The sequence below is a fragment of the Cetorhinus maximus genome, unplaced genomic scaffold (genome assembly GCF_964194155.1).
Source record: "Cetorhinus maximus unplaced genomic scaffold, sCetMax3.hap1.1 HAP1_SCAFFOLD_2335, whole genome shotgun sequence".
Taxonomy (NCBI): domain Eukaryota; kingdom Metazoa; phylum Chordata; class Chondrichthyes; order Lamniformes; family Cetorhinidae; genus Cetorhinus; species Cetorhinus maximus.
Genome location: NW_027598274.1, coordinates 1 through 27,932, shown reverse-complemented (window position 1 = coordinate 27,932; position 27,932 = coordinate 1). Strand labels below are relative to the sequence as shown.

General features: G+C 46.8%; 1 protein-coding gene across 1 annotated transcript; it reads right to left on the bottom strand.

Annotated features, from left to right (window-relative positions):
* stard3 (StAR related lipid transfer domain containing 3) lies at positions 1-27,777 on the bottom strand. The gene is made up of 14 exons (XM_078537423.1): positions 26,069-27,777; positions 25,048-25,125; positions 24,877-24,954; positions 23,599-23,655; positions 22,220-22,337; positions 18,412-18,510; positions 17,865-17,920; positions 12,938-13,030; positions 11,914-11,976; positions 8,243-8,338; positions 6,625-6,704; positions 4,040-4,144; positions 2,355-2,448; positions 1-1,473 (listed from the first exon to the last, which is right to left on the bottom strand). Exons 1-14 carry the CDS (start codon positions 26,261-26,263, stop codon positions 1,363-1,365), a joined length of 1,323 nt encoding a protein of 440 aa, XP_078393549.1. The 5' UTR covers positions 26,264-27,777; the 3' UTR covers positions 1-1,362.
* Between the last annotated feature and the right edge of the window lie 155 nt (positions 27,778-27,932).

Below are 27,932 nucleotides of genomic sequence, written 5' to 3'. Positions count from 1 at the left end.
TTTCAGGCAGTAAAGTAAAATAACCTGCCATTTATCTTTTGTTAAAAAGAATACACAGGTTTATGGCTTTATTCTGGTTTAACACTTTTAAAACTTTATCCTATTCCTTTTAGAACACAGTCCTGCCCTGGGACAAAACATTTCACCATTCATCAAGTCAGTGTAGAAAACTTGGGAAGAGATGAGGGTGTGTGGAAAATGTTGGAGACAGGGAGCAAGTAGAGACTAGATGAGGAATTAACAGGGTTAACCATGAGAAAGCGAGTCAATCACACCTCTATTAGAGAGTCCTTCATCCACAATAGTGCAACAAGTCACTTTGCACACTCAACGGTGAACTGCTGACGGTGTGTTTTCCCAGGTAATGGCAAAGTAATGGTTGTGCCTACCATACCTCACCTCACCTGAAAGCACAGACTCTTGTCAAGTATGGGCTCCATTCACACTTTCTCCAGTTCCACTTTCAAACATTCAGAATTCAAAGGTCGGTCTAGTGAATGGCAGCAAGATATTCCATCTTGGAGGACATCATATCTGATCCTTCAGTCACAAGATATCCGCGCACATTTTCTAAAAGGCCACTCAATAGTCATCAAGAGCTGGTTCTCCACCCCGACCCCCAGAAAGCTTAAAAGCCCAGTGTGGAACATGAGATCAGCAGAATGCAGGGATTGAACTTTGGATCTTCCTCCCCACCCCTACCACCACCATGAGGCTCAGTCCCACCCCAAGCCCGGACTCTCCTGGGCCACGGAGCTCAGTTCCACACTGGCAAGTGCAATTACCCATTTAGCCACAAAAATGGCTATTAGCCACCAAGGAAAGTTAGTTTCATTGATCTACCTCCCAAAAAAGGAGAATCGACCAATCCCTGCTGCAATGGAACGCTGGACACCACCTGATCACAGCGGCACAGGCTCCTGATGACTGGCTCTGGCTAGGAACAGGAGCAGCTGATCTCCAACTGCCTCACCAGCAACACCTAATGGATGCAACAAGTATTTCAATCCTACATTATTGAGTGAACCTGCACAACTCAGAGCTGTCTTCAGAGAGGCAACATTTGCTTGTCTGTGTAAAACTTCCAGAGCAGCAGGTTTTACACTGCGGGGCTCAAGCAATACAATACAAAAATTGCATAATACCAAAATAAAAATGTTCAGTATGTATTTCAATTCTCTTTTGTTCTTCGTGTGATTGTTCAATCAGGGCAGCCACATGAAGAATAACTTTAAAAAAAGTCTTTCAGTGAATATTTACAAAGATGAACGGATGTCACTTCAGACAGTAAGTAGATCCTGGTTTCTAATTGCTGACTTGGACCTTCTGCAGATGGAGTTGATGCAATGTTACACAGTGCAGTCACGAATGTGCTGTTACACTTATCTCACGGATTCGCTGCCTCAGGTGTGAGATGAACTCGAACATGGTGACTGCGAGGCTCTGGTGGATCAGGTATCGGGGCAGCTGGCCCTGCTTGAGAAACAGACAGGAGGTTACAGCCCAGCAAAGGGAGAAGACTGGACAGTTACAAACCCAGGGCCCACTGCATTCAACGCACAGAGATTAAACACAACCACAACATTTCACTTCGTGTGTACGGTCAATGCTGTTGGAGAACAGCCCATGAAATCTTTAAAAAGGAAAGGTCGTTACTTGAAAGAAAGGATTATTGAATGGAATGGGCAGTGTTGGAGTGCTGCAGGGAAGAGGGAGCTATAGGGATGCAGCACAGGTACTGGCAACTGCTGCCCAGGAATGGCCTAGAAACCAACTACTAATTAATCTCTAGAAACCACGACAATCCCAGGGGGGGCTGGGGATGGGAGGTGAGGAGAAGAGTGGGGATGGGAGAGGTAGGAAGAGGAGGGGCTGGGGGAAATGAGACAAGGAGGTCTATCTTTACTAGGGGGCAGAGTGTGAAAATAGTGACTACTTTGGGGAAAAAACATCACACTCTCATCCCGTGTTGCTACTTTCTGGCTAGCGTCACTGTCAGCAGTGCTGCTCCAAGTAGGAACATGACTTCCAATCCAGCCTCGACCCTGCACCCTCAATAGGTGGACACTCATTCTCATTCTAACATGTTCACCCTCCATGTCTCCCAATCCATCAAACAGCAAACAGTGTGTCAGGAACCTTCAGTATTAGCAAAGAAATCTGGTAACACACCTTGCTGCCCCAGGTTAGATGTTGCGTAAACTGGGAAAGTTGCCTAGAGTTTTTAAACCCCAATCTAGCCCCTAGACATGTTCGTGCTGTCTGCCCTTCAAAATGAGCATTGCAAACTCCATAGCCCCACCCCCTCCATCTATCGCAGTCAAGTACTCCCTCCCTGACTCTTTAACACTTGCCTTTAGGTCAGTATTCAGTATCCAAACAAAGGTGCAGACACTGGGGTTCCGAGGAGACTTCAGCACCACAAACCCTCCCGGCCCATTCTCGCCTCTGCAAGAGATGTAAAGGGATTAGTGAAAACTCTGATTACTTACAGAGTAGGAGCACAACACAGATGCAGAACACCACCACCATCTTCTGGACAGTAAAAGGATTTCAGGGTGAAGCTTTCCTCACTCTCAAACTGGATTAGAATATACCGTAATATGTAATTTTAAACATGATGTGATTCTTAGCAGCCCGAGGGCTTCACACAGACATATTCTCCTTTCAGCACCACTCCACCTGTGGGCTCAACTCTTGGTTAGTGTTTCTCATTGACTTTCCATTGGCTAACTGACTGAGAAAGGCTTAAATGTTAAAAAAAAACTTTTCTCAGACGCCAATCACACTGCTGATTAATTTCACTAATCATTGCGGTATCACATACCCTTCACTTCTCTCTCTGTCTGTGTACAGCTCTGTGCCTGTATCCTCCACTTCCCCCAGTCTGTGTACCGAACTGTGCCTGTATCCTCCACTTCCCCCTGTGTACTGCACTGTCTGTATCCTCCACTTCCCCCAGTCTGTGTACAGCACTGTGCCTGTATCCTCCACTTCCCCCAGTCTGTGTACAGCACTGTGCCTGTATCCTCCACTTCCCCCAGTCTGTGTACAGCACTGTGTCTGTATCCTTCACTTCCCCCAGTCTGTGTACAGCACTGTGCCTGTATCCTCCACTTCCCCCAATGTGTACAGCACTGTCTGTATCCTCCACTTCCCCCAGTCTGTGTACAGCACTGTGCCTGTATCCTCCACTTCCCCCAGTCTGTGTACAGCACTGTGTCTGTATCCTTCACTTCCCCCAGTCTGTGTACAGCACTGTGCCTGTATCCTCCACTTCCCCCAGTCTGTGTACAGCACAGTGCCTGTATCCTCCACTTCCCCCAATGTGTACAGCACTGTCTGTATCCTCCACTTCCCCCAGTCTGTGTACAGCACAGTGCCTGTATCCTCCACTTCCCCCAATGTGTACAGCACTGTCTGTATCCTCCACTTCCTCCAGTCTGTGTACAGCACAGTGCTTGTATCCTCCACTTCCCCCAGTGTGTACAGCACTGTCTGTATCCTTCACTTCCCCCAGTGTGTACAGCACTATCTGTATCCTCCACTTCCCCCAGTCTGTGTACAGCACTGTGCCTGTATCCTCCACTTTCCCCAGTGTCTACAGCACTGTCTGCACCCTCCACTTCCCGCAGTCTGTGTACAGCACTGTGCCTGTATCCTCCACTTCCCCAGGTGTGTGCAACTAACTGTCAGTGCAGAGAAATAATTAGGTCATTCAATTTATTCAAGGCAGTGCTAGGCAGATTTTTGAAAGACAGGGGAGTCAAAGGTTATGGGGCCAGACAGGAAAGTGGAGCTCATACCACAACCAGTTCCGCCATGATCTTATTGAATGGTGGAGCCGGCTCAAGGGGCCAAATTGCCTCCTCCTGCTCCTACGTCCTAATTTTCAATGTTCCATGTGTCATTCCACCAAATACCCTTCATACATATGCTTTAGGTTTTAGCACTTTTCATCCTGGCTTAGTATTAATGTTCTTATTATCACCTTCAGACAATAACACCTGGTGACTGGATTTAATCAGCTGCCTCGTACCTGACATATTTTTGCTGTGGAGGTCTCGTGTCATGAGTGGTTGACACTCCCGAAGAAATGTACATCTCCCTCTTCCTCTCAATACGACGCACATTCACAAAGTCTCTGCAAATTGATCATCACCATTATACACAAGGAATTATCACGCCTTTGGTTTTCCAACAATAGGGAGAAACATCATGGCCTCAGCCATGGTTACAATCAGATCAGCCATGATCTTACTGAATGGTGGAGCAGGCTCGAGGGGCTGAGTGGCCTACTCCTGCTCCTAATTCATATGTTCGGCCTTTGGAAACTGTATTGAAGCCTATGACTGTGGTACTGCAAGGAGACATTTGCTCAGCCCTCAACACATGGAAAGCAGCTAACACAACCTGGAAAATATGGAACCTGGGTGCCTATCCCTTTAAAAGATGTCTGGTCAGCTGCTCTGCTGGTTTGGTGGCTACATATAGCATCTGCAGCAGAGCAGCAGACAACATCCTGTCTGTATGAAGGTCAATGCACCCGGGCCAGGACAGGGGGCAGACATCAGTCGAGATTCGTGCTTTTGACTGTTCTCCACGGATCCCCCATAGAAAGTGCGTACACACACCCATGGCGGGGAAGGAGAAAGGTGACCTTTGCTGTGATGCATTCCACAATTGAACAGGTTTCCAAGATAGATTCAAAACAAAGGATGTTAGTTGGATTGACAATGTCTGGAACTAACGCCCAGGCTATCAGACCATCAGAACTTCAGCAGAGAAAGGCAGAAAAGTCAAAATTTTAGCCAGACAGAATCAGAGTGTGTGCATGTATTTGTGTGCGCATGTGTGTTCATGTGCACCTGTCTATGCCTGTGTGTATCTGTGTACACAGCCTATACCTATGTGAAAGTGTGTGCCTATACCTATGTGATCGCTTGTCACTGCATTCACTGCATGCACTTGTGAGACTATGCTTGCCTGTGTGTGAGACACCAGAGTTAGCTGACTCTAGAAGCACAACCAGTGACCACCTTTTGGTGTGAGTAGAGGCAAGGGGTTTCTCAGAGGTTAAGATATTTCCATATAGCCAATGATGGAGGGTTGGGACCAGGGCTTTGGTGGCAGATCTTATATTCAGTACCAGTACCAGGCTGCTGTAAAGAACTAACAGCCAACCTAACTCACCAATGAAAAACGGGAGGAATTAACTGTTGGTGCAAGAGCTGGGTCATCTGCATATGGCTTCAGATAACTCAATAAACTAATGACCCTGGCTAGATCAGCCACAGGGAGATAACCAGTGTGATGGACTGCTGCATTCTAATGATAACCAGTTAAATTCCCAACAAAAACATCAGTCCCATCCATTGTGCTCACGCTAAGCTACGCAGGTGTGTGGCTGCACAGGAGCCTGAAAGGTAATCAAGCAAAAAAAAACTTAAAGGGACACATGGGCCATGTACAGCGACTAAATTTGAAAGGGGACCTTGCTCCAGCCCCACCTGGAGCATACTAGAGAGGCTCCAAGACCTAGCTCACATCACACTGCACCTCAGCTTTCTGCACTTAGGGGAATAGGATCTGTCTCCGTGTGGGAGAGTTTAGAGACTCAGTCAGTGGGGATGGATTATTGCGGCTTAGATGCAGTTCATCACCGATAGACTCAGTCCCCAGCAAGTGGCAGCAGGAATGATGTTTCACGTTGCTGCTTTTCAAGGTCACTGGTCAAGAGCCAGGATTCTTTTTCTAAAATTCATTCTCAGGAAGTGGGCATCCCTGGCAAGCTGGCATTTACTGCCCATCCTTAGTTGCCCTTTAGAAGGTACTAGTCAGTCTTTTTCTCAAGCCACTGCAGTCTGTGTGGTAAGGTCTATACACATCCAAGTCAGGGTGGTATATGACCTAGATAAGAAGCTGCAGATGCTGGTGTTCCCATGCATCTGCTGCCATTGTTTTTCAAGGTGGTAGAGGTCACAGGTTTGGAAGATGCTGTCAAAGGAGCCGCTTGGCGAGTTGCTGCAATGTATCTTGTAGATGGTACACTCTGCTGCCACTGTGTGACAGTGCTGGAGAGTGGATTTGTAAGTTAATTGTGGGCGGGCACCTGATCGAGCGGACTGCTTTCCCCGGAAAAAGCTGAGCTTTGAGTGTTGGAGCTGCACTCATTCACCCAAGCAGAGAATATTCCAACACACTCCTGACTGGTGCCTTGTAGATGCTGGACAGGCTTTGAGGAGTCAGGGGGTGAGTTACTCGTCGCAGGATTCCTAGTCTCTGACCTGCTCTTGTAGCCACAGTATTTATATGGCTAGCCCAGTTCAGTTTCTGGTCAATGGTCACCCCAGGATGTTGATAGTGGGAGATTCAGTGATGGTAATGACATTGAATGTCAAGGGGCAATGTTTGGATTCTCTCTTGTTGGAGATGGTCATTGCCTGACACTTCTGTGACACGAATTTACTTGCCGCTTATCAGCCCAAGCCTGAATGTCATCCAAGTCTTGCAGCATGCAGACAGGGACTGCTTTATTATCCAAGGGACTGTGAATGGAACTGATGCGATGCAATCAGCAAACAGTTGTCAAAAACGCGACATATTAAATTCTGCTAATCTGACCTGGGAGAAACGACCCCTCCAGCAGCACCAGCAGCAACATCATAGGTGATTAGAGTGTTGTCATCAACCCGCTGGAGAACCTGCAAAACAATTATAGGATCAGAATTGCAGGTGCCACCCTCAATCCACGTGTCTTCCCCTTACTCCAAGCCCCATCAATTGAAGTAGTGACCAGTCTCTACAAAAACATAGTTAAACACAGAATTTGGAGGCTCTGATAAACTTCATTTAGACTGGAGCTGAAGGCCCAGCAACACGTGAGCAACCCTTTGCTACTTAAGAATGGGACTTTATCAACAAGTAACTGGCAAACTCTTATTCAGAATGAACCTGTGGAACTGTACCCAGGTGAGAGTCAGTGTGTGTGGAACTGTACCCAGGTGAGAGTCAGTGTGTGTGGAACTGTATCCCAGTGAGAGTTAGTGTGTGTGGAACTGTATCCAGGTGAGAGTCAGTACGTGGGGAACAATATCCCAGTGAGAGTCAGTATGTGGGGAACAGTATCCCAGTGAGAGTTAGTGTGTGTGGAACTGTATCCAGGTGAGAGTCAGTGTGTGGGGAACAGTATCCCAGTGAGAGTCAGTGTGTGGACAACTGTACCCCAGTGAGTGTCAGTGTGTGTCGAACTGTACCCCAGTGAGTGTCAGCGTGTGTGGAACTGTATCCCAGTGAGTGTCAGCGTGTGTGGAACTGTATCCCAGTGAGTGTCAGTGTGTGGGCAATTGTACCCCAGTGAGTGTCAGCGTGTGGCGAACTGTACCACAGTGAGAGTCAGCGTGTGTGGAACTGTATCCCAGCGAGAGTCAGCGTGTGTGGAACTGTATCCCAGCGAGAGTCAGCGTGTGTGGAACTGTACCCCAGTGAGAGTCAGCGTGTGTGGAACTGTACCCCAGTGAGAGTCAGCGTATGTGGAACTGTACCCCAGTGAGAGTCAGCGTGTGGCGAACTGTATCCCAGTGAGAGTCAATGACTGTGGACATGTATCGCAGTGAGAAAGAACAATAAATTCAAACTGAAAGAAAAACAGAAAATGCTGGAAAATCTCAGCCGGTCTGAAAGAATCTGTGGAGAGAAAAACAGAGTTAACATTTTCAGTCTCACTGGGATACAGTTCGACAGACACCGACTATCTCTGGGATACAGTTCCACATCCTGACTCTCTGAAGAAGGGTGATAAAGACTCGAAAAATTAACACTGTTTTTTCTCTCCATATATGCTGTCAGGCCTGAGTTTTCTGTTTTTGTGTCAGATTTCCAGCATCCGCAGCATTTTGCTTTTATCTTAATGAAATCAAACTAAGATCTTAGTGGGCGCTGAAAGAATGATAATGAATCAAAGGCAGGATTGGTGAATGACTTGGCAAAGTTGACATCCAGATTAAGAAAATCTGAGACCTGAAGGTGTCTCACCATCAGGCTGTAGACTGCTTGTGGGCGCCAGCAACCTCCACTGCAGGGAGCGTTGCTCGAACAATTTATAAACTCTGAACGATCGGCACTGTTTCCTTCAATTCCCATTGCCTCTTAAAGTTTAGGATGGATTAACTCTTTTCAGCAGAACCGCAGCACTGGAATTAACCATTTCCAGGAGATGCGAGATTACAGATAACAGAGGTACCTGACAAACAGTAACTGTTTTGTTCCAAACGACCAATTTCTCAGGTTGAAGAATGACCTCCTGGTATACCAGCTCCGCAGGGCATTGCAGGAAAGCCTGAAGGAGAAAAACACATTAACAATGACATCACAGCCTCCCAGCTTCGCGAGTGTGGATACAGACCAGGTTACAGCGGAGGTGGCTGCGTTGCTGGGCCCTGGATACACTATGAAGGTGATCAAACAAATTCCAGCTGTATGTCCCAGTGACCAATCAACTGACCTCTGTGCTGTTGCAATCGGAAGAGACACCTTCTACATCAGGCTAACATGCAGTAGAAAACAAGTAATCCTCAGACTGATCCAGTCCACAAACTCAGCTGATTTGGCCAAGCATGGCTCAGTGGGGAATTGTGTGATTTAGTGTGAAACTCAGCCCCAACCATCAGGAATGCCCAAATTCTGGAATTTTAATTCCATGGCCTTTTTTTTTGCATGATCATCAAAATGAGGGAAACGTTAGCATCCCAGGACAGGTGCAGCGTGGGGTTAGATACAGAATAAAGCTCCCTCTACTCTGTCCCCATCAAACACTCCCAGGACAGGTGCAGCACGGGGTTAGAATCAGAATAAAGCTCCCTCTGCACTGTCCCCATCAAACACTCCCAGGACAGGTGCAGGACGGGGTTACATACAGAATAAAGCTCCCTCCACACTGTCCTCATCAAACACTCCCAGGACAGGTACAGCATGGAGTTAGATATAGAGTAAAGCTCCCTCTACACCGTCCCCATCAAACACTGGGGGAGTGCTGGCATCAATGGAGCAAGAACGGAGTTGGGCCAGATAGACTGGAACCAAAGGCTAGTGGGGAAAACTGTATCTGAACAATGGGCTTCCTTCAAAGAAGAAACGGTTTGGGCACAGTCAAGGTACATTCCCTCATAAGGTAAAGGTAGGGCAAACAAATCCAGAGCTCCCTGGATGAAAAAGGAGATACAAATTAAGATAAAGAAGGAAAAGTGTGCTTATGACAGGTAGAAAATGCAATTGAGAACCAAGAGGAATACAGAAGGTTCAGAGGAGAGGTGAAAAAGCTTATTAGAGAAGCAAAGAGGGAATATGAGGAAATACTGACAGTCAACATAAAGGGGAATCCCAAAGTCTTCTATAGGCATATAAATAGTAAAAGGGTGGTAAAAAGAGGAGTAGGGCTGATTAGGGACCAAAAAGGGGATTTACACATGGAGGCAGGGGGCATAGGAGGTGTTACATGAATACTTTGCATCTGTCTTTACCAAGGAAGCAGGTGCTACCAAGGCCACGGTGCCAGACGAGAAAACGCGATCACTAGAAGGGTTCAAGTTGATAATGAGTAAGTGTTGAATAGACTGTCGGTACTTAAATTTGACAAGGCACTGGGACCAGATGATTTGCAAGGATATTGAAAGAAGTAAGATTGGAAATTGCAGGGGCATTGGCCATAATCTTTCAGACTTCCCTAGACTCAGGGAGGTGCCAGAGGACTGGAGAATTGCAAACGTTATGCCCTTGTTCAAAAAAGATTTTGAGGATAAGCCCAGCAATTACAGACCAGTCAATTTACCTTCATTGGAGCGAAAGTTTCTAGAGAAAATTATTCGGGATAGAATTAGTAGTCACATGGAAAAATGTGGGTTGATTAGGAAGAGCCAGCATGGATTTCTAAAGGGGAAATTGTGTTTAACTAACTTGCTGGGTTTTTTGAAGAAGTAATAGAGAGGGTAGATGAGGGTAATACTGTTGATGTGGTGTACATGGACTTTCAAAAGGCATTCGATACAGTGCCACACAACAGACTTGTTGGAAAAGTTATAGCTCATGGAATAAAAGGGAAAGTAGGAACATGGATATGAAATTGGTTGAGTAATAGGAAACAGAGGGTAATAGTCAATGGATATATCTTAGGCCGAAGGAAGGTTTGCGGTGGAGTTCCCCAGAAGTCGATATTGGGACCCTTGCTTTTCCTAATATATATTAATGATCTAGATATTGGTGTGCAGGGGACAATTTCAAAGTTTGCGGATGATACAAAACTTGGAAGCATTGTAAACTGTGAGGAGGACAGTGTAGAACTTCAAAAGGACACAGACAAGTTGGTGGAGTGGACAGATAGGTGGCAGATGAAGTTCAAGGCAGAATAGTGTGAGGTGATGCATTTTGGTAGGGAGAACATAGACAGACAATATAAAATAAGAGGTACAATTCTTAAGAGGGTGCTGGAGCAAAGGGACCTGGGTATATATGTGCATAGATCATTGAAGGTGGCAGGACAGGTGGAGAGAGCAGTTAATAAAGCCTATAGTATCCTGGGCTTTATTAATAGGGGCATAGAGTATAAGAGCAGGCAGGTTATGCTGAGTTTATATAAGCCACTTGTTAGACCTCAGCTGGGGTATTGTGTACAGTTCTGGGCACCACACTATGGGAAGACAGAATGCAGAAGAGGTTTACAAGAATGGTTTAAGGGTAGAGAAACTTCAGTTATGAAGATAGATTTGAGAGGTTGGGGCTGTTCTCCTTGAAGAGAAGGTTAAGAGGAGATTTGATAGAGGTGTTCAAAACCATGAGGGGTCTCGATGGAGTAGATAGGGAGAAACTGTTCCTGCTTGTCAAGGAATTGAGAACGAGAGGGCACAGATTTAAAGTGATTTGCAAAAGAAGCAAATGCGATGAGAAAAAACTTTTTCACAGCGAGTTTTTCAAGTCTGGAATGCCCTGCCTGGAAGTCTGGTGGAGGCAGGTTCAACTGAGGCATTCAAGAGGGCATTAGATGATTATTTTAATAGAAACAATGTGCAAGGGTATAGCTAAAAGTCAGGAGAATGGCACTAGGTCATAATGCTCATTTGGAGAGCTAGTGCAGACACAATGGGCCGAATGGCCTCCTTCTGCACTGTAACAATTCTGAGACTTTCAGGGTAGGTACAGCATGGGGTTAGATACAGAGAAAAACTCCCAAGTTTTCTACATCAGGAGCACCATCCCTTCACCGCACCAATGAGAAACGTTTGTATTTCTACACCAGCCACCCTATGGTTGCTCTGATTGAGTTACTGCTGTTTTTTGTTGAGTCATTCCTACTGGGAACTGAAACTGAAATTACTAAACACATTTCACAGGAGACTTCCATCCTAGCAGTCTGCCTGTACTTAACCCCAAGTCCTGGAACAATGGTCAAATGTCTGAAATATTGCAACATCTAGTTTTGCTAGGTGCCGGGTACAAACACTGGATTATCAGTGCATGATCAATCCACAGTACTGCTTCAGTCTTACATGCCATTGTCTTCCACTCTCCGTTCATCCTCCGACTTCCTCCCTGCACCCAGGCTTCAGAGTGTTTATTTACAGACGGTGGAGAGTGCGTGAGAGAGTAGGAGTGATTGAAGGAGCAGGATGGAATGTGATGGAGGGCGGGATAAATGTTGGCAGTACCTATGGAAGCAAACCCTAGCAAATGAGCGAATTTATCACAGGTGCAGTACCAACATCAACTTTCTCATGGAAAAGCTGCTGCACAGAGGCAAATTTAAAGGGAACAGATTTCTTTATTGATTCTGCACAAATGGGCCTGAGTCAGTCTGTTCATACTTAAACTTTAAAGGTGCTGCTGCTGAAGAAGGGGAATCTAGGACATCATCAAAGTTCTTACCTTCAGAATGAAACTCTTGCCGTGATATGGAATTTCAAACGTGTAAACAACATCACTGTTATCCTGTAACAGAGATTCCAGATTAACAAGATTCTTCAAACCTCACACTTTCCTCTCCTTGTGCAACTGACAGTGTGTGATGAATAAGAGAATGTAACTGAAAGAGATTTTAGAACTGGAGTCACAAACAGACTCCATGCAATCTGCAAACTTCATACACCAAACAGCAATCACTGTCTGACTGGTCTCTGGACTTATTTAGACCACAGACAAGACCACATTGTGGTAAATATTCCATCCATGCTCCAGACCCGAATCCTGACAAGCATCACCACATGGGAGCTTCACTTCCAAAGCAAATAAGTAACTCACATTTAGGGCAATAGATATTCAGGAGTGAACGAGAAGCTGCGATCAAATCAAGGGGTTCAGATTAATTCCTCACCCAGAATGCCCATGTCAACCAACAAAATAGTCAGACCTCCTGTCTGATTTCTGACTGACATTCTTGGAGTGAACACAAATTCCCTTCGGGCCACTCCAGGTGCTGCCTGAATTGGACGAACTTTCACTAACCCTGTGCTGATCACACCAAGCAGCTCCGCTGGAGTTGGTTGGCCAGTGACATGTCTGAGAGTTCAGGAAGTTGCAGCACGAGAAGAACTCGAGGGGGGATGGGCAGGCAACACACTTAAACACAAACAATGGAATCGTTTAAACTGTTCCATTGCAAATAACCATTTTGAGATTTAACATGGGCTTTTTATTTGGAAAATTAATATTAGTGATTCTATGGCCATTAACAAATTAAATTCTACCATCCGCCTGCCCAGGACAGAGAGGAGTTCTGCATTTGTGCGCCTCACAAGAACGACTTCAGGAATTTGAATTGTTTAACAGTTACATCTGTGGGTGCTGTACAGAAAGTCTGTGAAAAGTCAAACACCCTGCTGTAAAACGCACATAATAGACCGAGAAAGTGTAAAGCAGAGGCTTCTGAACAAGCTCACAACCAGTTACTCACATTCGTTTTCTCAAACTTCCAGTACTCCTCCTGCCCTAGTATTTGTTCCATCACTTTCATTGCCTCTTGACCCTGACGCACGTACTCCTTCTCCTGCAGAAAGAAAACATCAGTGACTCTCTCCGTCCCGGTCAGTGACTCCCTCCCCGTCCCGGCCAGCGACTCCCTCCCCGTCCCGGCCAGCCACTCCCTCCCCGTCCCGGCCAGCGACTCCCTCCCTGTCCCGGCCAGCGACTCCCTCCCTGTCCCGGCCAGCGACTCCCTCCCCGTCCCGGCCAGCGACTCCCTCCCCGTCCCGGTCAGCGACTCCCTCCCCGACCCGGCCAGTGACTCTCTCTCCGTCCCGGCCAGCGACTCCCTCCCCGTCCCGGCCAGCGACTCCCTCCCCGTTCTGGCCAGCGACTCCCTCCCCATCCCGGCCAGCGACTCCCTCCCCGTCCCGGCCAGCGACTCCCTCCCCGTCCCGGCCAGCGACTCCCTCCACGTCCCGGCCAGCGACTCCCTCCCCGTCCCGGCCAGTGACTCCCTCCCCGTTCTGGCCAGCGACTCCCTCCCCGTCCCGGCCAGCCACTCCCTCCCCGTCCCGGCCAGCGACTCCCTCCCTGTCCCGGCCAGTGACTCCCTCCGCGTCCCAGCCAGCGACCCCGTCCCGGCCAGCGACTCCCTCCCCGTCCCGGCCAGTGACTCCCTCCCCGTCCCGGCCAGTGACTCTCTCTCCGTCCCGGCCAGTGACTCCCTCCCCGTCCCGGCCAGTGACTCTCTCCCCGTCCCGGCCAGTGACTCTCTCCCCGTCCCGGCCAGCGACTCCCTCCCCGTCCCGGCCAGTGACTCTCTCTCCGTCCCAGCCAGTGGTTCTTTTGATGTGCTGGTCAGTGACTCTGGTGGATGATGTTTAATGATTGAGTGAGCCTCTGGAATGTATTTCCAGGTGGTGGAATGGGTGTGGATTCTACGCATCACCTTCAAGAGGGAGCTGGAGCAGTTCTGGACCAAGGCAGAAATCGCATTATATAGAAAACAAGTGATCACACCCAGTCTGTGAGATCTCCTGGACTGGTGTTCATCACCTGAGGGGGTTGAAGTGGAATGTTCAAGACTGTCTCCCAGCTTACTGATCTTGTGTTTTTTTTTCTTTACTCTTTCATGGGATGTGGGTGTCAATGGCAAGGCCATCATTTGTTGTCCATCCCTAATTGCCTTTGAACTAAGTAGCTTGCTGGGTCATTTCAGAGGGCAGTTAAGAGTTAACCACATTGCTGTAAGATAAAAGCAAAATAGTGCAGATGCTGGAAATCTGAAATAAAAACAGGAAATGCTAGAAAAACTCAGCAGGTCTGATAGCATCTGAGAGAGAGAAGCAGAGTTAAGTTTCGAGTTCGTATGACTCTTCTTCAGAGCTAGAGGAGTAGAAATGTGATGAAATTTATACTGTTTAGTGGGGTTGGGGGCTCAGACTCATACCCTTACGCCCTCACCTCATCGAATTTCAGGCTCGGCACGATGTTGAACTCTTCTTCCACCACCTTCGTCTCAGTGCTCACTTCTTTGGGCAGGAGCCCTCCCCCGTTTAACAGATTCTTTCACCTGCCTCCAGTATTCTCCCTCTCTCTGGCCTCTTACCTGCTCTTGATCTTTTCACTGAGATCTGTCGACGTGACATCAGTCGTCTCAATTTCTCTACTCCCACTCTAACCTGTCTCCTTCTGAACTCGCTGCACTCCATTCTCTCAGGTCCAACCCTGACTTTGTTATCAAACCTGCTGACAAGGGTGGTGCTGTTGTTGTTTTCTGGCGTACTGATCTCTACCTCGCAGGGGCTGAACGCCAACTCTCAGACGTTTCCTCCTACCTCCCCCTGGACCATGACTCCACCACTGAACATCAAGCCATTGTTTTCAGGACTGTCACTGACCTCATCTCCTCTGGAGGTCTTCCCTCCACAGCTTCCAACTTCTTAGTCTCCCAACCCCAGGCAGCCTGCTTCTACCTCCTTCCCAAAATCCACAAACAGGACTGTCCCGGTAGGCCGATTGCGAGAGCCTGTTTCTGCCCAATGGAACTCATTTCTTCCCATCTTGACTCCATTCTCTCTCCCCTTGTCCAGTCTCTTCCCACCTAGATCCGCGATTCCTCTGACACCCTACATCATTTCAACTATTTCCAGTTCCCTGGCCCCAACCGCCTCCTGTTCACCATGGACATCCAATCCCTCTACCCCTCCATCCCCCACCAGGATGGTCTGAGGGCTCTCCGCTTCTTCCTTGAACAGAGGCTCGAACAATCCCCATCCACCTCCATTCTCCTCCGTCTGGTTGAATGCGTTCTCTCACTGAACAATTTTTCCTTAAACTTGTCTCACTTCCTCCAAATAAAAGGTGTGGCTATGGGTGCCCGCTTGGGCCCCAGTTATGCCTGTCTCTTTATGGGGTATGTGGAACATTCCTTGTTCCAGTCCTACTCAGGCCCCCTCCCACAACTCTTTCCGGTACATCGATGACTGTTCCAGTGCCGCTTCATGCTCTCGTCTGGATCTGGAAAAATTTATCAATTTTGCTTCCAATTTTCACCCCTCTATCACCTTTACATGGTCCATCTCCAACGCTTCCCTTCCTTGGCCTCTCTGTCTCCATTTCTGGTAATAGACTGTCCACCAACATTCATTACAAGCCCATCGACTCCCACAGCTACCTCGACTACAGCTCCTCACATCCTGCTTCCTGTAAGGACTCCATCCCATTCTCCCAGTTCCTTCGCCTCCGTCGCATCTGTAACAATGATGCCACTTTCCGAAAGGGCACTTCCGTCTTCCTTAACTGAGGTTTCCCACCCACTGTGGTTGACAGGGCCCTCAGCCACGGCTGACCCATCTCCCACGCCTCCGCCCTCACACCTTCCCCTTCCTCTCAGAGCCACGATAGGGTCCCCCTTGTCCTTACTTTTCACCCCACCAGCCTCCGCATTCAAAGGATCATTTTCTGCCAACTCCAGCATGATGGCACGACAAAACACATCTTCCCCTCACCACCCCCCCGTCAGCATTCTATAGGGGCCGTTTCCTCCAGTTCACTCCTCTATCACGTCCTCATCCCCTTCCCATGGCACCTTTCCATGTAATGGCAGAAGGTGCAACACCTGCCCCTCTACCTCCTCACCATTCAAGGGCTCAAACATTCCTTTCAGGTGAAGCAGCGCTTCACTTGCACCTCCTTCAATTTGGTCTACTGCATTCGCTGCTCCCAATGCAGTCTCCTCTACACTGGGAGACTAAACCCAGATTGGCTGACTGCTTTGCGGAACACCTTCACTCAGTTCACAAGCATGACCCAGACCTCCCTGTGGCTTGTCAATTCAACACACCACCCTGCTCTCATGCCCACATGTCCGCCCTTGGCCTGCTACAATGTTCCAGTGAAGCCCAACGCAAACTGGAGGAACAGCACCTCATCTTCCGATTAGGCACTTTACAGCCTTCCGGACTTAACATTGAGTTCAACAACTTCAGACCATGATCTCTCTCCTCTATCTTTACACCCTTTTCATCCCTTTTTAAAACTCATTTTTATCTGCTTATTTTTATTAATTGTTTATCCCCTTTTGCTATCCTCTCCTCCTCTCCCCCCACCACCTCACCTGGGCCATCTGTTACTTGTTCCATGTTGTGCTTTCACAGAGCGCTTACCCTTGTTCTGCTATCAACACTTTCTGCTTTGTCACCTTTATGCCACTATCAGCACCTTTTTTAGCCCTTATCACTACCATTAACACTCCCTTTGTCTTTTTGCCCATGACATCTTTGTCAATCTCTCCTTAGCCCCCACCTATCGCTGACCTTCTGTTCTTCACATTTCTTTAGCTCTGAAGAGTCATATGGACTCGAAACGTTAACTCTTTCTCTCTCCACAGATGCTATCATACTTGCTAAGCTTTTCCAGCATTTTCTGTTTTTATTTCGCTTTGCTGTGAGTTTGGAGTCACATGTAGGCCAGACTGGGTAAGGATGGCAGGTTTCCTTTACCAAAGGACATTAGTGAACCAGATGAAAACAAAAATACCTGGAAAAACTCAGCAGGTCTGGCAGCATCTGCGGAGAGGAACACAGTTAACGTTTCGAGTCCGAATGACCCTTCAACATAACTAAGTAAAAATAGAAGAGAGGTGAAATATAAGCTGGTTTAAGGGGGCGGGGGGGGGGGGGACAAGTAGAGCTGGATAGAGGGCCAGTGATAGGTGGCGATAACCAAAAGATGTCACAGACAAAAGAACAAAGAGGCGTTGAAGGTAGTGATATTATCTAAGGAATGTGCTAATTAAGGGTAGAAAGCAGGACAAGCATGGTTCTGCTGAAGGGTCATGAGGACTCGAAACGTCAACTCTTTTCTTCTCCGCCGATGCTGCCAGACCTGCTGAGTTTTTCCAGGTAATTCTGTTTTTGTTATGGTACATATAGCCCTAGTGGGGGTGGGGTGGGGTGAAGGAATCAAAAAAGCCTAAAAGGTAGAGATAAAACAATGGATGGAAATACATTTAAAAATAATGGAAATAGGTGGGAAAAGAAAAATCTATATAAATTATTGGAAAAAAAAGGGGGGGATCGGAAAGGGGGTGGGGATGGAGGAGAGAGTTCATGATCTAAAATTGTTTTTTTTTGTCTTACTGTTTATTTTGTGTCTCCTGTGAGATTACATGCTGCAAGTTGGGAAGAAGGGCTGATGGAGGTAGGTGCAAGAAATTGGGGGGGGGAGACAGGGGAAGGGGAAGAGAAAGTAGGGTGGGAAGTGGGCGAAAGATTTACAGATTAAACAGTAGCAGTACTGGAACTCAGAATCAGGCTCCCTCTCCCAACTGCCTCACACCCCCCAACCCCACCATTTACTGCAGTTTATTATCCCATCAGAATTTGGTTTAAACATTTACGATTAGCCCTTACCTGAGGCGTTACTGCTCTCCTTTCAATACCTTCGCCTTCAAACTCATCTTCAGAGCCTGTCAAGTGAAACAGGTTTATAATAGGAGTGGAACAAAAATACCAGCACACAATGAGGGACTGAATGGCCTGTTTTTGTGCTGGAACATTCTATGAATAAGTGAATAAGACAGAGGCTTGAACTATCCTTGGCCAATTCAGCCCACAGCTTAATATTTAGGAAGTTGGTATTTTTCGGAGGCAAGGAGTACAAACATTTACAAAAACAATAAGGCCGCACAAAGCACCCTAAAACAACACATTCTAATTTCCCCATCCTCAACCTGCCCTCTCCCTCTTTCCAGCCTCTCCCAACCCTGCCCCTTCGCCACCCTTTCTTCTTCCTGCACACTCCCCGCTGCCTCACAGCCATGCTCCCTCCCTGCCATGTCCCTGTTTCACTCGACCCACAGCATCCAACATGCCCTTTCCCCACCTGCCTTGTGCCACCTTCTCTGTCCTTCACCAAAGGTCATATTATGAAGTGAGAAGCAGCCACACAATAAGCTACCTGCAAAGGATTCTGGCGGAGAGTAGAACAGCCCCTCGGATACAACTCTTGGGTACAGAAGGGGTGAATGCACCGACTGTGTGTGTAGCGTCTGGTAAACTGTGAAACAAAGACAAATTACATTACATCCAGGCAAAGGTCACAATTAGCTGGGGTAATAAAGATTAACATGGTCAAAGCGACCTTAGCGTTCACATACACAATGCAACCAAAAAATATAAAAAAACAGCAATATAAAAATTACAACTTTAATAAAGGGACTGAGCGATACCTAGTGTCCTGATATAATTATCCCTCACCTGGACATTACAGCGACAGTAAAGGAACGGCGATATATTTCCATGTTAGAATAGCGAGTGGCTTGGAGGGGAACTTCCAGGTGGTGGTGTTCCCATGTGTCTGCTGCCATTGTCCTTCTAGATGATAGTGGTTGTGGGTTTGGAAGGTGCTGTCTAAGGATCCTTGGTGAGTTTCTGCAGTGCACCTTGTAGACAGTACACACTGCCACTGTGCATCAGCTGTGGAGGGAGTGAATGTTTGTGGATGGGGTGCCAACCAAGCGGGCGCTGCTTTGGCCTGGATCGTGTCAAGTTTCTTGAGTGTTGTTGGAACTGCACTCATCCAGGCAAGTGGAGAGTATTCCATCACACTCCTGGTTTGTGCCTTGTAGATGGTGGACAGGCTTTGGAGAGTCAGGAGGCTAGTTACTCACCACAGGATTCCTAGCCTCTGACCTGCTCTTGTAGCCACAGTATTTATATGGTTAGTCCAGTTCAGTTTCTGGTCAATGGTAACCCCCAGGTTAACAGTGGGGGATCCAGCGATGGTAATGCCATTGAATGTCAAAAGGTGATGGTTGGATTATCTCTTGTTGGAGATGATCATTGCCTGGCACTTGTGTGACACGAATGTTACTTGCCACTTGTTAGCCCAAGTCTGGATATTTCCCAGGCCTTGCTGCATTTGGACATGGACTGCTTTAGTGTCTGAGGAGTTACGAATGGTGCTGAACATTGTGCAATCATCAGTGAACATTCCCACTTCCGACCTTGTGATGGAAGGAAGGTTATTGATGAAGCAGCTGAAGATGGTTGGGCCGAGGATACTACACTGAAGAACTCCTGCAGTGATGTCCTGGAACTGAGATGATTGACCTCCAACAACCACAACCATCTTTCCTTTGTGCTAGGTATGACTCCAACCAGCAAAGAGTTTTGCCTCTGATTGCCATTAACTCCAGTTTTGCTAGAGCTCCTTAATGCCACACTCGGTCAAATGCTGCCTTGATGTCAAGGGCAGTCACACTCACCTCACCTCTGGAGCTCAGCTTGTTTGTCTATGTTTGGAGCAAGGCTGTAATGAGGTCAGGTGCTGACTGGCCCTGGCTGAACCCAAACTGAGCATCAGTGAGCAGGTTATTGCTGAGCAAGTGCTGCCTGAGCATTGTTGGTGACCCCATCCATCACTTTTCTGAAATTCGAGAATAGACTGATGGGGCAGTAATCGGCCTGGTTGGATTTGTCCTGCTTTTGTGTGTACAGGACATATCTGGGCAATTTTCCACATTGCCGGATAGATGCCAGTGTTGAGCTATACCAGAATAGTTTGGATAGGGGCACAGCAAGTTCTGGAGCACAAGTCTTCAGTACTATTGCTGGAATATCTTCATAGCCTTTGCAGTATCCAGTACCTTCAGCTGTTTCTTGATATCATGTGGAGTGAATCGCATTGGCTGAAGGCTGGCACCTGTGATACTGGGGGCCTCCGGAGGTGGCCGAGATGGATCATCCACTCGTCACATCTGGCTGTTGCAAATGCTTCAGCCTTATCTTCATCCCATGGCTCCTCCATCATTGAGGATGGGGATATTTGTGGAGCCTCCTCCTTCAGTGAGCTGTTTAATTGTCCACCACCATTCACGACTGGGTGTGGCAGGACTTAGATCTGATCCATTGGTTGTGGAACACTTAGCTTTGTCTGTCGTTTGCTGCTTATGCTGTTTGGCACACAAGGAGTCCTATGTTGTAACTTCACTGGGTTGACACCTCATTTTTAGGAATGCCTGGTGTTGCCCTTGGCATGCCCTCCTGCACCCTTCATTGAACCAGGGTTGATCTCCTGGCTTAGTGCTAACGATAGAGTGGGGGACATGCTAGGCCATGAAGTTACACATTGTGGTTGAAAACAATTCTGCTGCTGCTGATGGCCCACAGCGTCTCATGGATACCCAGTCTTGAGTTGCTAGATCTGTTCAAAATCTATCCCATTTAGCATGGTGGTAGTGCCACACAACACGATTGTGGGTTTCCTTAATGTGAAGATGGGACTTCGTCTCTACAACGACTGTGCGGTGGTCACTCCGATACCGTCAAGGACAGATGCATCTGCAGCAAGCAGGTGGTGAGGATGAGGTCAAGTATGTTTTTCTCTCTTGTTGGCTCCCTCACCATGAGCTGCAGATTCAGTTTAGCAGCTACATCCTTTAGGACTCGGCCAGCTCGGTCAGTAGTGCTGCTACCGAGCCACTCTTGGTGATGGACATTGAAGTCCCCCACCCAGAGTACATTCTGCACCCTTGCTACCCTCAGTGCTTCTTCCAAGTGGTGTTCAACATGGAGGAGCACTGATTCATCAGCTGATGGGGAACGGTACGTATTAATCTGCAGGAGTTTTCCTTGTCCATGTTTGACCTAATACCATGAGGTGTCATGTGGTCCGGTCAATGTTGAGGACTCCCAAGGCAACTCCCTCCCGACTGTATACCGCTGTGCTACCACCTCTGCTGGGCCTGTCCTGCTGGTGGGACAGGGCATACCCAGTGATGGTGATGGTGGTGTCTGGGACATTGTCTGTAAGGTATGATTCTGTGACTATAACTATGTCAAGCTGTTGCTTGACTAGTCAGTAAGGCAGCTCTCCCAATTTTGGCACTAACTCCCAGACGTTAGTAAGGAGGACTTTGCAGGGTCGACAGGGTTGAGTTTGCCATTGTCGTTTCCAGTGCCTAGGTTGATGCTGGATGTTCGATTTCATTTCTTTTATAGTTTTTAGCAGTTTGCTAGGCTATTTCAAAGAGAATATAAGATTCAACCACATTGCTGTGGGTCTGGAGTCACACTTGGCCAGATCAGGTAAGGACGGCAGATTTCCTTCCCTAAGGAACATTAGTGAACCAGATGGGTTTTTAACGACAAATGTCCTTTAGGGAAGGAAATCTGCCGTCCTTACCTGGTCTGGCCTACATGTGACTCCAGACCTGCAGCAAGGGCAATTGGGGATGGACAATAAATGCTGGCCTAGCCAGTGATGCCCACATCTCATGAACGAATATAAAAAATTATTGAATTCTGCTGTGGGAGATTCAAACCCGGGTCCCCAGAGCATTACCCTTGGTCTTTGGATTATTAGTCCAGTGACAATATCACTACACCATGCCTTCCCTATTATACAATATATGCAGATAATAAGATAATATGTATAAATCACATAGCAGTGGTTATAAACCCAGGTGATCCAGTGAACATTAAATTTCTGTAACTTTGCAATGCTGGTTCCCAAGGAATATTACTTGTGTTTTATTTCACAAGGATCAGGGATCAGTCATCCTGTTAGATGACTCCATCATGATCATTCTTACCCAATGTTTACTCTCAGTTTGATAACTGAGTAAATATTAGGGAATGATAGGAGCCGGGAGATGCTGTACACCACAATCAGACAGAGAGACAGAGAGAGAGACAGACAGACAGACAGAACAACAAAGGATCAATGTTATTTCAATTAAAGCAAGAGTGAAGGATTTACTCACATCGCTCATCCTCTGCCTCTTGAATTAACACTTTGAAATCAAGAAACCAGGTCTCCAGCCAGGCGAGGACAAAGGAGACAATCGGGAGAACATAGCCAAATGCACCCCTGGTCTGGAACTGGATAAAGAGAAGATCCATATAAGTACCACCCCCACTCATTTGGGAACAGCAGTATCACAGTGTACTGCAGCACAATTAAACAGCACACAAACTTGGAAATATCCAGCTCAGGAAAATATGTCATGGACACACAAACAATCAGGCTCACCACCAGCAACAAATCCAGTACTGGAGAGGAACTGTCCCACCAGGGCAGGCAGCTCTTCTGCTCCAGCTATTAGATTGTCTTCCACTATGATTGATTGGTGGGAGTGTTGTGAATTGGGGTTTAGTGGTGCCGATCACCTGGCCGCTTGCTTTGTTACAGCTGACTTACAGAGCACTGTATCTGCCCATGTGGCAGTGAGGCCAGGGAGCAGAGGAATGAAATTCATTGGCCCAAAAGTGCTTAAATGTGCTTTGCAATCTCTCTGAAAGTGCACTGGATTAACAATGGATGGGGCGATGATTGGTTCAGTTCCTAAACTGCTTTATTCCACAGTAGATAAAACATACAGAAAGCCTGGAGTTTGATGAAAGTGACTGGATCGGATCAGTACAACATTTGCGTGTTGTTGCAGGAATAACGAGGTCACATCCACTTGCCCACTGTGGCGAAACTTACTGATGTAGCAGGATAGACACGCTGCACTGTCCTGATAACAGTGCAGAGGCTATTTCCTCCTCGCAGCTTCTCTGTGACATTCCTGACCTCTGACCAAGGTCACAGCCCTGAAATGTTAACTCTGTTTCTCTCTCTACAGATTGGGCCTGACTTGCAGTATTTTGCTTTTGCACAGGGAACAAAAGATCACCTTTAGGCAAAAGGCATTTTTAGACAGCTCGTGTTGGGTCCTGATCATTGACTAAATGGCCAAAGAGTCCTGAACTTTAACAGGGAGCCACAAGACTCGGGGTGTCCAGGGCTTCACTACTTCCAAGTGTTTAAAACCAGCAACTATCAAACACACAACACTGCTTCAAACTTTAAGTGGTTCTTTCCAAAACTTCCAGGAATTAACTCACTGGATCATTAACAGTCAGGCACGGTGAATGAAAGGGAGGGCCATTCTATACTGGAATTCTCAGTGGCGTCTGCGAGAGACCAATGTGCAAAGCAGATCAGTAAGACATCTGACCCTGATAGCAAGGGGCACTGGGACATTTTGTTACAAATTTATGGGGTAAAATTCAAGGCCACCCCGACTGTGGAAACAAATGTAGCACAAAAATAAGGCACAGCGAGAGAGGAACAATCATAAAATGTAAGTTTTCCTACCCGAATTGAAAGAATGACTTTTATAATTAAAAAGCCGCTGGTAATCAAAGTGGTGACCTATAACAAAACATAAGAGTCAGAGACGGTACTGATGCAGAGAGCTGCAGGCCATTCAAAGCAGGAGTGAGCTTAGCAATAACCTACTCAGTCACTCCTCCAACATATCCCTTACATCCAGACCAGTCCAGAAAATCAACAGAGGCATTTCTAGGTACCCCACCCAAGATATCCCACCCTGTTCACTGATTTGTTAAACCAACACATTCAGCAGAAGTACCCTTTATCTTCACAGGATCTTACAGCACAGTAGGAGGCCATTCACCCATCGTGTCTGTGCTGGTTCTTCAAAAGAGCTATCCAATTAATCTGACTCCTCTGCCCTGGTTTACTGCTCCAACATAAGCTGTTCCCACCTGTGATCAACTCAAGAAGAACAGGGGCCTCATTTATAAATTATAGGTTATTAATTCGTAATTAATAAGAAGCTTTAAATATGCTGGAGATACTGACCGTTACTATGACAGCGGAAAGTCTGGCCAATGATGAGTGCTGATCGTTACTCTGAGAGCGCAGCCTCTGGCCAGTGACAATGTTGACCGTTACTGTGTTGACTGACTCTGAAGTTAATGCTTCTACTCTATCTCCAAACGAGGTCAGCTAGACCCGAAATGGAATCTGGGGCCTCTGTGCACTATCCTGCTCAGTACTATACCAGGCCGTGTAGCTAATCCATGAGAAGACCTGACAGATACCCATCATTTTATTCCGAAGCATCCATCACCAGATCACAAACATCTCAGATCAGTGAATAAGTTGGTGTGTGAGAGGGAAGCCAAAACACTGGACAAAAAATGAAGCAGGTGCTAAATATCTCATTGGACCCCACAGGAACTTTGCTCAGTGAAAGTCACATGAAAACTTTTTACTTAAGGTCACACCCTGAAAATGAAATTTTAAAAAACGAACCCGTGGAAATATGTAGGTCAGTCAGTGTCTAAAACAGATTAACAGTTCATGTGTGTGCCCATAGCCACAGCTGATCGAAAAACATTCCGAGCTCAAATCCTGACTGACTTGCTATGTATTTTCAGCACTTTCTGTTTTTCGGCCGAAGTGGAGTTGAATTCTGCACCACCCGCGAGTCTTTTGCCCCACTGGCCTGTTGTAAATAGTGTGAACAGATCCGCAGCTCGAAGAGAACCGGCTCAAATACCACCAATCCTCTACCCTCCACAAACACAGGTACAAAGAGCAGTGAAAGTTCTCCGGGATCCTTACCGCAATCACCCACCAGTGACGGAGTCTCAGAAGGGCGTAGGCTAGCAGCAGTACCACGAAGCGAAACAAAGCCAGTGACTACATGGGACAGAGGGACAAAAGGTGAATAATTGTTCAAAGTGAGGCAGGCTGGAACGGTGTCATTCTGGTTAGATAGAATGCGATACTTACAAATATGTCAAAGAATGAAGTTTTGAAATCATAATTTAATATTTCATCCTCTAGATTTTTTTCAATGCCACCATTTGTCTGAGAAACAAAGAAAATATTAAAATTTTAGAGTCAGTGTTTTTACCAAGAGAAATGCAGAGAGATCAGAAATACTACCCAAACCCCTCAGATCTCTGCTCAACGAAAGGCAGAGGCTGACTTGCTCAGCCTCCAGTTCACTCTCTGTGCTAGGAGGCAGAAAGATCAGCTGATTATTTAGCAGTGACTTGCATTTAATTCAGAGCTCTGAAGGAGAGTCATACGAACTCGAAACGTTAACTCTGTCTTTCTCGCCACAGATGCTGTCAGAGTTGTTGAGTTTTTCCAGCATTTTTTGTTTTTGTTTCAGGTTTCCAGCATCCACAGTATTTTGCTTCTACCAGAACTTCCCTGATCGTCTTTAAATATGCCATAGGAAATTTAACATTCGTCTGAAAAGGCAGACGGAGCCAACAGTGACTCTGTACAGTTATTGAGTGACCCCTACCTTGAATAAACAGTGACTCTGTACTGTTTCACAGAGTGACCCTTACCCTGAATAAACAATGAATCTGTACTGTTACACAATGAGCGACCCTTACCCTGAATAAACAGTGAATCTGTACTGTTACACAATGAGCGACCCTTACCCAGAATAAACAGTGACTCTGTACAGTTACACAGAGTGACCCTTACCCTGAATAAACAGTGAATCTGTACTGTTACACAATGAGCGGCCCTTACCCAGAATAAACAGTGACCCTGTACAGTTACACAGTGAGTGACCCTTACCCTGAATAAACAGTGAACTGCACAGCTACAGAAGGAATGATGAATTCACATCAAAGTTCAGTTTTTAAATACAGAAATGAGCTGCTTGAACTGTATTTGGAGTCACATGTTTATAATTTGAGACTGAGGACATAGAACAGAAAAGTTGTGTGAAACCAACACCACAGTTTCTGATCCTGTTCTGTGTCTGTGCTGAAGACAAAAAACTCACATTCAACTCGATAATCCACAGGAGGGAAACAAACAGCAGGTCAAAGGTTACAAAGAGACAGAAAGTCCTGCGGACATCAGAGATTGCTTTCTTTTGCTCGAGTGATTGGCATTGTGCTGGCATCCTGGTATGGCTCTGACAGTATGAAGTGTTGATTGAGGCAATGGTTGGGAGACTCTGCTCCAGTTGCTCCATCCTATGTCCTCCTCCCCATCTACATCAGGTCCCTTAGTCAAAGGCAGCACTGCAGAGCAAACAACAGCAGTGAAAACTTGAGACGCACACAATGAGGGGGAAGCAGTCAAACTGCTGGGGATAATCAATCACATCCAACTTCAAAACACTGCCTCCAACCAGCGTTCACTATTCACCCAGACACAGCCCCAGCCCACACAGGGTTCGTAGCTGCCTGGTCTACACTCATTGTACTTCCAAAATTAATTAATTAGCTGAAACAATTCCAGATATTTTGCCCTGATCGGGTGCTTTATAAATACGAGTGTTAGACAGTCAGCAGAATGGTCTCTGTTGATGAGTTCACTGCTCAGTGTTTTACTGACACACGCAGTCCCACAAGGTCCCAGTTTCTATCGTCAGTTTGTGGCGATAGTCAATCACAGCCAGGTCAGGGGTTGCTGCATCAAAGGCAGTGAGAATAAATAACCAATTGGTGTTTGGATCAGTTTGGCAGCTGTGACGTCCTACACAGCTGAATAACCTGCCTGTGCTTACTGCCGAGACTCTCAAAGTAAACGGCACCTTGGGTAAGGTGACAGGTGTCAGTCCCCACACATCCACAACCCAAGAAGTAAATGGTTTCTGAAGACAAACAAAAGCCTGACAACAAGACTGGCCCCTCTCCCTCCCAACCACCAGCACACCCTACCTTCTATTCCAGAAAGCCAACTGGTGAAGGATAGAACTGGGGTCAATTTTTATGCACTTTCATATTTATTTAGAGTCACACATTACAAGCATACACTTCCTAACCCAACAACCACAGTTTCTGTCTGTGTCTATTTATAGGGCTCAAGTAAATTGACAGTTCACACGCACCATCTACATACAGCTAAATACAATTAATATAGAACACCCTGCTCACTGCCCCAGTCTCTTCAATACATGGCATGTACAAGCAAACACGAAATGGGGGCACATGAGTTAACACAAGCAGTTAAGTGTTGTAAATTCAATTCGGCCACGTTCTAGGTTGGGCATTCAGCAAACTCTCCTCCAGTTTCTTTACACAGAATCATCCGCTCACACTTACCATACAGCAGACTGTGCAAACAGGAACTGAAATAACAACAATCTGGTGCAAGGACATCAACACACATAGTAATCACATGGGTTACTGAAGGCAGAAAGGACTGATGGCTGCTGTTTTTCCCAGTTTCTGACACACCGGGAACCAGTTACAGGCAACAGTCTCACAAATTCTGATCTTGTGGACGGGCCTGGTGCTGGTAGACACTCTGAGCTTGGCACATGATGGTGCTGTAAGGATCATTTTTGTACAAGTGACCATTTCAGGAATGGCACAAATCCGAGGCCGCTGGTGGTAGCTCCTCATTGCAACAATGACTGTAAGCCCGGACATACCAAAATGTCAGAGTTTGGCACCAAACACAGATACAGGGATCCGTAGGTACCAGCACCATTGTCTGTGGACTACTTGCTCTCAGACTGTCACAGTTTCAGCTCTGCTCCTACAGGGTCAGACCTGGCCTTTTTAGATTGGCATGCTTTCATTTCAAATTCTGGCTGGTTGCCATCTTCCAAGGCCTTGTTGTACTGTTTACATTGCTGAATCCAGCTCTTTACTCAGCCTGGGAACTACACAGCTCTCTCCTGAGGAATCATG